Here is a 10,778-nt window from a genome sequence, read left to right as displayed (position 1 = left end):
TTTGACTGTATACTCATTTATGCCTGGTTTTGGTTTTTGCATTATGGTAATTGCATCATTAGGTTAGTATCAAATTTTTAGTTTGTTAATTATGGTGAAGCCATGGTTAATATGTAAAGTTAGTATTAATTTTTTAACCATTTATATAATACTAATACTGAGAAATAATATGTAATAGCTATATATACTAATAATTTATAAAACAAGAACAAAGACTTCTAGGTGTCACCTAAATGCGATCTATCCGTGACTTTAAAATGTATATTATGGGTAAGTTCAAAAGTAATCACCACAGTCAAACTAAAGCTTAAAGTGACCATTAAAGACTATTATTTCGAGTAAAGAGCAGATTCTGCCTTAACAAATTTGGTTTTGTAGTTTTTTTAGTAATTGGATAAAGTGTAGATTGGATTACTTAACCTCTCAGAGGAGCGTGCTTCACCAATTCTCGGTTGCATCAATCACAGCGAAACAAAGATGCCCGCTCGCTTTATAATTTCTTCGGGTGGTGCCTACATGGGGGACGAGGCCAAGGCAGAGAAGGAGAGGCAGAGCTAGGCAAACATAGTAAATATTAGAATAAGTTTTAAACTATATAATATGGATAATCCTCACAATCTCACGTTGGATCCCATGCTTTAGCAATGAAGGCCAGCAGTAAGAAATGGATGCAGCAGGATGGTTATTAGATTTACAGACAATAATGATTTCAGATCATATTAAAGATAAAGATTACATTAAAAACAACACTTTAGGTTTTAAATATATAAATTTTAGTCCATTGAATGTTAAGTCACATCTTGATGTTAAATAATAGATGTTAAGTTATTATTTAGATCAAGTAATATGCTAGACATATGAAGTTATAATCCAGCAAAACTTACAAGAAAATATATATAAACTGCAATATTAATTATAAAAATAGTCATATTTTATTATTATTATTTATAATATTTATTATAAAAATAGTAATATTTGTTATTAAATAATATGGATGAATAATTGTTATTTTCATTACTCAAGTTGTTTGATAATATTTTTTATTATAACTTCTATTATAACTCGGACATAACCACGCTAATTTTTTAGGTCATATTTTACCTATAACATCAAAAGCTTGATGTAATGAAAAAACATGAAAATCTTGACATCATGAAAACACATGAAATGCTTGATGTAAAGGAAGAATCCCTTGCTATAAGTCTTTCATTTTATTGATTCGAGAAGACATAGATGAGCATTCATACGCCATTCACAGTTCAAACATAGGCCTGTCCGCAGACCTGTCATGACTCATCCAAATGTTATGCAGTTCTGCTGAGCGAACCCCAACCGATTACTATGTCTGTCATACAATAAATAAAAATTGTTCTGCTGAAAGTTTCCGAGGACCACAGCAGGTCCATCGGGTACAGAACCAGCATTCCTTATTACCATGCAGATTGTATCAGAAGTGGCCGCAAGAAAATTATCACCGTTGGCCGCATTGAAACTATTCTCGTCAGGCAGTACCATGTCTGAGCCACCCTTGAAATGGAATACAAACTGAGGCAACTGAATATGCATAACGTTCACCCCTGAAACATTGTAACATAATCTATCGTCATCTACATCAACTTTTCTGTATCCAATCTGAGAATCAACCTCACTTACAATCTGATTATACATTGCTTCTGCAAAGAAGGTGTAAGAAGTGCCCGAATCTATTATGGTTCCGCCATTGCCATTGCTGTCAAATTTCAATAAATTGGAGGGCAGCACCAAACGTTTTCCGCCAATACTCACTCCTTCGAGTACAAGGTAATAGTAATCACTGTACGGCCTAAAAGAAGGTGCTTCGGACTTATTCAGAAAGGAAGTGTAAGTCAAAGGGATGTCCTTGCGGAGCGCCATGTCACCCAACACTATCTTGCTGCTATTATTTAGATCGTCAAGGCAATACGCAAATTTATCACCAAAAAGAGGACCAAGCTGGGAAGGCATAGACAGTCCTCCTCTGCCAAATCCTGCAATACCAGAAAACCCGGATGAAACCACCGAACATCCCACTCTGAAGTTCTCTATTTCTCGTCTTTCTCCTCCTTCGAATGACAAAGTTATGGTCTCTGTCAGTAGATTCCCCGTCGTGTTTCCCGACACATACTGAAGCGCATAACCCGGACAGTCCCCCGAGCAGTTGCTGGTTCTTCCGAAGCACCTCGCCTCCCCGCACAAGTCTTTGCAGTTTGTATCTGCACACTTTACTGGCAGAGCTGATGATGACTTGCTGGGAAGAAAAACCGTGCTGTATCCATGGCAGTTGTTACATGTATAACTTGTGGTGCAGGGTGCCCACACCACGTTACTGCCCGTATCCATCATGAGCAAAAGATCCTGCGGAGGAGTACCCACAGATAGTTTGATGTAATACTCAATGAAGTCGCTGGGATAGTTGAGAGGCTCTTCCATATTGATTTTCTCGCTATACATTCTCTTCATCTTCGTGTGAAGAGTCATGGATACTCCATTGATGTTATGATCATTCTCTCCTGACAATATTGCAGAGAGTTGAAGTGCCAGGAGGATGAAGAACATGAACCTATGCTTGGAAGACATCATGCTCAGAAAACTGAAAAACCATATCACAGTGAAGAATGGAAATGAAATGCCCAGGGAATATTGAATATTAATAGAAATTTGGGAGAATTAGGTAAACTTGATTCGGTGAAAGAGTCAAGCTGGTTAAGTTAATAGTGATGGTTTTGGGCATTTAATATTGATGGTTTATGAGAATGTAACCGCTAGAGAAATATAAATAGAGATTCCAAATTGTTAGGTAAATCATGATACAGTGAAAGAGGCAAGGTTCTTGGTTAATAGTTGTAGTTTCTGATATTTGATATTGGTGGTTGAGTCAAGGTTGTAGGCTAATAGGGGTAGTTTTCTGATATTGGTGGCCCATGGTATTAAGCAGGTAGTTAAAATTTTTAAAAGGTTTTGGATTTTATCAATAATGATGGTTTCAAGCACTTGGTATGAGTGGTTTATGGTTTCAGCATTTGGTATTGATGGCTTATCGCATTGATATTGAACCAATGGTATTACATGTAATTAAAAATTTTAAAACATTTCAAATTCTCAATTATAACATAATAGATTTGAGCTAAAAACACAATACAGTTTGCTGGCACTACGGTGTTTGAAGAACTTAACTACAATTTAAGTCAAAAATATTGATCTCTTTTACACTACAACATAATAATAGACTTTTCTTAAGTAAACCTATTTGACCTGGGTGGTTTATGGTTTCTGCATTTGGTATTGGTGGCTTATGGTATTGATATTGAATCAACGGTATTACATGTAATTAAAATCTTTGAAACATTTCAAAATCTCAATTATAACATAATAGATTTGAGCTTAAAACACAATACAGTTTGCTGGGTGTTTGAAGAACTTAACTACAATTTCAGTCAAAAATATTGATCTCTTTTAAACCACAATGTAATAATAGACTTTTCTTAAGTAAGCCTATTTGACCAGCTTAACTGTCATTTAAATCCAAACTTTGTTTGCTTTTAAACAGTAAAATAATAAATCAATTACTTACTAATTTCAATTCTATTAAAATTTGTGTATTATTTAGTAATTCCAATTAGATTAAAATTAAAATCCTTGTATTACATACTAATTTTTAATTTTATTAAAATTGTTGTATTCATTTTTTGTGTGTCAAGTTAAAAGGGAATAGTGGTAGTTCCCTGATATTGGTGGTTTATGGTATTGAGTCATTGATATTTACAAGTAGCTAAATTTTTTAAAAGGTTGATTCTATATTAATAATAATGGTTTCAAGAACTTGGTATTGGTGGTGGTCTATGGTATTACCTGTAGTTAAAACTTTTAAAACATTTGGGATTCTCAATTACAGCATATTAGAATCAAGCGAAAAAGACACTTTGCTAGAACTAGTAATAATAATAGACTTTGCTAAAGTAAACTTGTTGGGCTAGCCTACTGACATTTAAATCCAAGCATTGATTTGTTTTAAACAGTAAAATAATAAATCAATTACTTACTAATTTCAATTCTATTAAAATTTATGTATTATTGACTAATTCAAATTCCAATTAAAATTTTCTATATTACTGAATAATTTCAATTTAATTGAAATTTATACAGTTTGCTACAACTACAGTGTTTGAAGAACTTAACTACAATTTAAGTCAAAAATATTGATGGCTCTTAAACCATAAAATAATAATAGCCTTTGCTTAAGTAAACCTATCTGACTAGGTTGACTGTCATTTAAATCCAAACTCTGTTTGCTTTTAAACAATAAAATAATAAATCAACTACTTACTAATTTCAATTCTATTAAAATTTTTGAATTATTTAGTAATTCTAATTCGATTGAAATTAAAATCCATGTATGACCAACTAATTTTTAATTTTATTAAAATTGGGGTATTCATTTTTTGTGTGTCAAGTTAAAGGCCAATAATGATAGTTGCTTGATATTGGTGGTCTATGGTATTGAGTCATTGGTATTTATAGTAGTTAAAATTTTTAAAAGGTTGATTCTAGATGAATAATGATGGTTTCAAACACGTGGTATTGGTGGTGTTCTATGATATTACATGTAGTTAAAACTTGGTTTCAAACACGTGGTATTGGTGGTGTTCTATGATATTACATGTAGTTAAAACTTTTAAAACATTTGGGATTCTCAATTACAACATAATAGAATTGAGCGAAAAACACACTTTGCTAAAACCAATAATAATAATAGACTTTGCTAAAGTAAATGTGTTTGGCTAGCCTACTGACATTTAAATCCAAGTATTGATCTATTTTAAACATTAAAATAATAAATCAATTACTTATTAATTTCAATTCTATTAAAATTTGTGTATTATTGACTAATTCAAATTCCATTAAAATTTTCTATATTACAGAATCATTTCAATTTAATTGAAATTTGTGTAAATCAATTACTTACTAATTTCAATTCCATTAAAATCCAAGACTTTGCTCAAGTAAACGTGTTAGACCAGGTTACTGCCATTTAAATCCAAGCTTTGATTGGTTTTAAACCATAAAATACTAAATCAATTATTTACTAATTTCAATTCTATTAAAATTTGTGTTTTATTCACTAATTCCAATCTCATTAATTATTTTTGTATTACTAATTATTTTCAATTCAATTAAAATTTGTGTATTATTGACCAATTTCAATTCTATTAAAATTTGTGTATTATTCATTAATTTCAATTGGATTGTATATTTTTTTGGTTATTTGTGTATTATTGATTAATTTCAATTCAATTGTGTATTTTGTTTGTTTGTTTGTCAAGTTATCTGCGATCTTTTAGGTTGGAAAACAGTGGATTTTTTTAGCATATCTCTTTCCTTTGGCATAGGCACAACCATCCCAATGAAATTTGATTCAAAATCATCTTGCTAAAAAACTTATCCTCAACAATTTGTGCTAATAAAACTTACATTAAAATTAAAATTAATATATTACTCACCCATTTCAATTTAATAATTTTATTAAAATTGAAGTATTATAAATCAACACGACTAAAATTAATTAAAATAATATAACCAAAACTAATTAAAATATGAAATTTAATAGAATAAACCTATTACTGAATAGTTTCCATCCATAATATGTCAATCCCATTAAAATATTCAAATATTGTTTCAAAGAATAAATCTATTATTGACTAATATCAATACCATTAAAAATTGTTTCTCATAGAGCGACATAACCAAAACCAGAATATGTTGTCACTTAAGGCGCTGATATCAGTTGGTATCCCTTGGGCAGATAAAGTAAAGTTAAAGTAAAGCTGTCAAGTTATTCAGTCAATATCCGGTCTCCAGAAGTGACATTGTATTCCACCGCAGCCGTCCGTCCATCCAATAATTGGGATTGTGTTGGCCATTAGAGGATATTAATTCTGTACAAAAGCCATCCAGCAAGTCCCACCCAGTGGAAAATAAGCAGATTCCAATGTTGTGAATGGTTGAAAACTTTTCGGTGGAACAGGAAAGCTATTCAATGTTATTATTATAAATCTGATCCGGCAGCGGCAGTGCATGGTTACAGTGACAGATGGCGTTGCTGTTTCTGGATTTGATTATTACAATTAAAATATGAATTGTTTTTGGAACATAGAATGTTGTTGAATCGACTGAATTTTAGGTTTAAGTAGGCATCGAATCTAGTCGAACATCACCCAACTCGCCACACAAATTATTAATCAGCACCCACCCTTGTAAGTTTCCTTACTATAAGATTAAATATGTTTGAAGATTATTGCTTTATGAATATATGCCAGATTTTCTAATCTCCTATACAGGAAATCGAATATTTTCTTTAAAGCAAGAAACTATTACTAATGATAACAATGAATATGAAATCGAATATTTTCTTTGAAGGAAGAAACTATTACTAATGATAACAATGAATATAAATCAGTGTGACTAATTTTAATGGAATTTAATTGAAATTATTAAGAAATTAGTTTTTTGAGTTTATGGTTTTTATGGAAGATTCTTTTTACCCCTTGAAGAATAAATTATTAAAGCTGATAACAATGTATATAATTCAAGTCTTTTTTCCTAAAGGCATAAAGTGTCAATGATGATCACAATGAATATAAGTCAGTATCACTAGTTTTAATGGAATTTAATGAAAATTAATAAGAAAATAGTTGTTTGATTTTTTCGTTTTTAAAGATAGAGTGGAAAGATTTTATCCTTTTTGACCAGGAGAGAGATTTTTAAATATTTTTGATTTGGTATGGAAAAAAAATTATATAATAACAAATTAATTAAGTTTTTTATTACCTAATATATTTGTAAAAATGTGTATGAATGATAATAAAGTAATGGATCACAATTAATAAGTTACAACGCCCTTTAAGTTCGGGAAGAGGATTAATTCATTTTTATTTTTATTTTAATAATGTTATTTTTTTATTTTAATTTAGTTGTATAATTAAACTATATAAATTGATTTGTAAAAATAGATAAACCTCAATCTATGAAAATAAGTAATTTATAGTATGTCTTATATTACTAAGATTAAAATAAATCATAAAAAATAAATAAATTATATTTTTATTTTAATTATTTATTTTATTAATTATAAGAAGAACTAATGTAACAAGATTTTTAAAATGGAAATTTATTTTTATTTTACTATGGAGATTTTTAATATTATTTATCAGTAACCCATATCCAAAAAATCATACATCAATTTATAGTGAAAATATTTTATATATATTTTAGTTTATTTTAATTTTGTAACTTTTATAATTAAATTAAAAAGTAAAAAAAGACATAACTACTTTTGAGATAAACGTTAACCCTCTATAATGACAATTACTTTTAGAAAATATGGTTGTTTGATTCTTGATGAAGAATTATGTTATCTCTTTTAATAAAAGAACATCAAATACTACAATAAACCATTTCTTTTTTAGCAAGGAGGGTCAATTTGCAACCTTTACTGGGATGAAAATTGGACACAAGATGGATAGCTTAGGTTAGTTTTCAATGGTATAAAATACCACTAGTTCACTTTGCATACATTATGTTATGGATTTTGATTCTTATTTATTGCTTGGCTGATCATATACATGTAGCTAACAATATTGTAATTTGATTTGCATATTCAATGCAATCTTTAATTTGGAGAACATTATTACATAGATTAAGTTTGGAGAATTTTTTCCGTAACTTAGTGGATTAAACAAAATGAAATGGTATTATAGCAAGGTGTCTAGAGATGATGAAATGTGTTTCTTGCACCGTTGTTGTATTTCCCTATTCTAATTGAATATATTTCATGATAAGTTTTTATTATTTGAGGGAGTTCTAGTTACAAGAATAGCTTGTTCGTTGATAGGGATGTTTGTAGATAATGTCAATTAATGTTACACATGAGCTCATTGTTTTGTGAATAGATTTGACATGAGTACTATTGGAGAACCTGAGGTCTAGGTTTCATACTACTAACTATTAGCACTGCTTTTCATATAACACATTGAAAAGTTTAAGTTTTTTCACAAAGTTTACACGCTTTAATGAGAGTAGAGTGTGATTTTGGTCACTCATGAGGACCTACTCACGTTCATGGAATAAGGTGTTAATCCTTATTCTCTAATGATTGGTAACATATCATTAGAGTTAAATAAGTACTTTTAACTAGGTCCCAAGTCTGACACTATTCTCCAACCATGAAAAGTTGACTTGAAGGCCTTGTGTTGACTCGATCTCGCCCTTGATATCAATCTATTTTATTTGAAGAGTCTTAGTGATCATGCATAGAGTTGGGTGTAGGGTGTTCTAAGAATTGTAGTGAGCACCTTCCTAGATCTTGGTACCAGATACTTTTTTTTTTCTAGTTAAGACTAACCTAAGTACCCACGGGGGATTTGAACCGGTGACCTATCGCAAGGAGTGCCTTAACAGTGCACCCATTCACCGTTAATCCAAAGCCCCGTGGGCCTTGGTACCAGATACTTACAGTATTTGAGTGATCTTATTTTCTCACACTTTGTATGAACTATGATTTGTATATAAAAATCCTTTGGGGGGGAGTATCATTTGACTTGGATAGTTATTTTGACATAGTGAAATGAAAAGTGCATCTATGACTTGATTTTTCATGTAGACATTATGCATAATTTATAAAAGGAGGAAAATGAGGATATGTTCATTTTGATATCTAGAAAAATACCTAGGAATTGAAAATAAAAGAAACAAAGTGACTTTTATTATAAGTTTTATTTAAATAATAAATAATCATTTCATGCTCCTACTTAATTAGGAAAATCAAAAGGATTAAGTGAGCATCTAAGACAATATATAGGAAACATATGTGCAATGCTCTGAACAATTTATCTATAAACTACTATGGTTATTATACCAGAATAATTTATCACAATGAATCTTATAATATTCTAAAATTTTATATTATGCATATTTATATCCTTAGTTCCAAGATTAATTATGAGCTAGCCTTTTGAAATTATGAAATAACTAAAATAAGAAAGGGAAATAAAAGCTAAATAAAACACTATACATGCCAATTAATGCATTATTTAGCCTAGGAAACCTAATATTGGAGAAAACCTAGCAAGGAGGAAAGGCATATCCTCTTCTCTAGTTGCTTCAAATAAAACATGTACATTCAAAGGAATGAGTCTCCTATGGAGTTACCTTTAACATTGTGGCTTGAATGGTGTCTAAAGAGTCACCCTCCTCCTATGTTATGCTTTAAATATACCACTCCTCCTAAATAGATCCAAAAAACCACCCAAAAATATCTTTCAAGAGACCTAACCCCACTATGGCCTCCCTCAATTGTCCCCAATGCATATGAATAATGTGAAGGATTAGTTGCATAAAGAATATAAAACATAGCCAACATCCTCTCACTTGTTGTAAGAATACTTACTCAATAATCCAACCTAGTAATACCCATTCTTTGTCTACACCAAGAAAATTTCGTAGTGCTTATAATTTTTTTTTAATGAATCTACAACATTCTTCAAAGTGTCTTCCTTTGCTAACATCACCATATTTCCATTAGCCATGTCCCTCTCAAAGTGATGCTAAACATCAATATGTTTTTTCTTATAATGATAAGTTGGGATCTTTGCTACAAAAATTACAATATGGCTATTACAATCTAACCTTAAAACTTCTCATACAAACCCAATACTTGGACACAATCTTTGTAACCATACAACTTCCTTACATGCATGCCTTTTCACCATGTATTAAACTTTTATAATTGGGAGTGTCACTGCAAAGGAGCTCTTGTATCTAACTAATTTCTCTTCTAAATAGGTTAAGCACATAATCACATGTATATTTTCCATAATTTGTACCTACTACTGGAATATGTTACTAAGAGAGAATCGAGTAGTAGGAGGAATGTGCTTCTGGATGCACTCATTCATATCTTCCATATGTGAATGCAAGTGTTCCTTAGAGAAAAGGAGGTCCTCAATATTTGTGTGCTTATTCACTACAAATTTTCCAACAAATACTTCATATGCTAGTAAAACTCCATTTTTTACATATATTGATTGATTGAATAATCCTTAAGTGTGACCTACATTGGGAACTGAGTGAGCCATATTCAAACTAAAGCATTGCTAACTAGTTGTTTCCCTCTCATCCTCTTAAATCTCTACTTAGAATGGAAGAGGTGTGAGTTACCAAAATTATATTATCAAACCTTTGGCTTTGAAGTAAACATATGTATGCCCCCATATCCACGCTCTTGATAATTTTTTTTCCCCATTGAGGACAAGCACGATGATGGGGGCATTCTTGCTACAGGATGAGTTGATAATTGTGAGAGAATGAAATAGAGGTGGGAGGATGGTGAGGAAAATACTGAAGGGTTATCTTGAGTGAGACCTAAGATGAAGGGGATGGATCAAAAGAGATCTTGACAAGATATGAATTCATAAATTTTGGAGGAGATTGGAAGGAAAAAAACCCTTGATATAGTTGTGTGACATTAATACTTGTAAACTGAAAAATGCTAAATAAAAGAGAAAGAAAACATGAAAGAGATAGAGTAAATGACCTCATAGTAAGGAAAATTAAACTAAACCAAGAAAAAGGTATGTAAAATAGCTTAAGTAAGAAAAAGGTATCATCAACCTCAGTATGGGAATGACAAGACCAAAGAGGAGAGAGCTTTCCACTTTGTGTTAGTCTAGGAAGGTAAATCCCAATGTATTACTTTCCATTAAGAT

The 10,778-nt window shown here is 30.8% G+C and overlaps 1 protein-coding gene across 1 annotated transcript; it reads right to left on the bottom strand.

Moving 5' to 3' along the window:
• Positions 1-1,293: 1,293 nt before the first annotated feature.
• Positions 1,294-2,496, bottom strand: LOC149145321 (aspartic proteinase nepenthesin-1-like). Its single transcript, XM_089452415.1, has one exon. The coding sequence runs from the start codon at positions 2,494-2,496 to the stop codon at positions 1,294-1,296; it is 1,203 nt and encodes a 400-aa protein (XP_089308541.1).
• Positions 2,497-10,778: the final 8,282 nt, after the last annotated feature.

This window comes from Pinus tabuliformis, chromosome X, assembly GCF_031772625.1.
Source record: "Pinus tabuliformis cultivar Carrire ecotype Pingquan chromosome X, CPIR1, whole genome shotgun sequence".
NCBI lineage: Eukaryota > Viridiplantae > Streptophyta > Pinopsida > Pinales > Pinaceae > Pinus > Pinus tabuliformis.
Note: the sequence above shows the minus strand (reverse complement) of the source record. Positions and strands in the feature narration are given on the sequence as shown.

Bases quoted from the DNA above. Each gene is read 5' to 3' on its own strand.
- LOC149145321 (XM_089452415.1), bottom strand. From the start codon at position 2,496: ATGACTCTTCACACGAAGATGAAGAGAATGTATAGCGAGAAAATCAAT.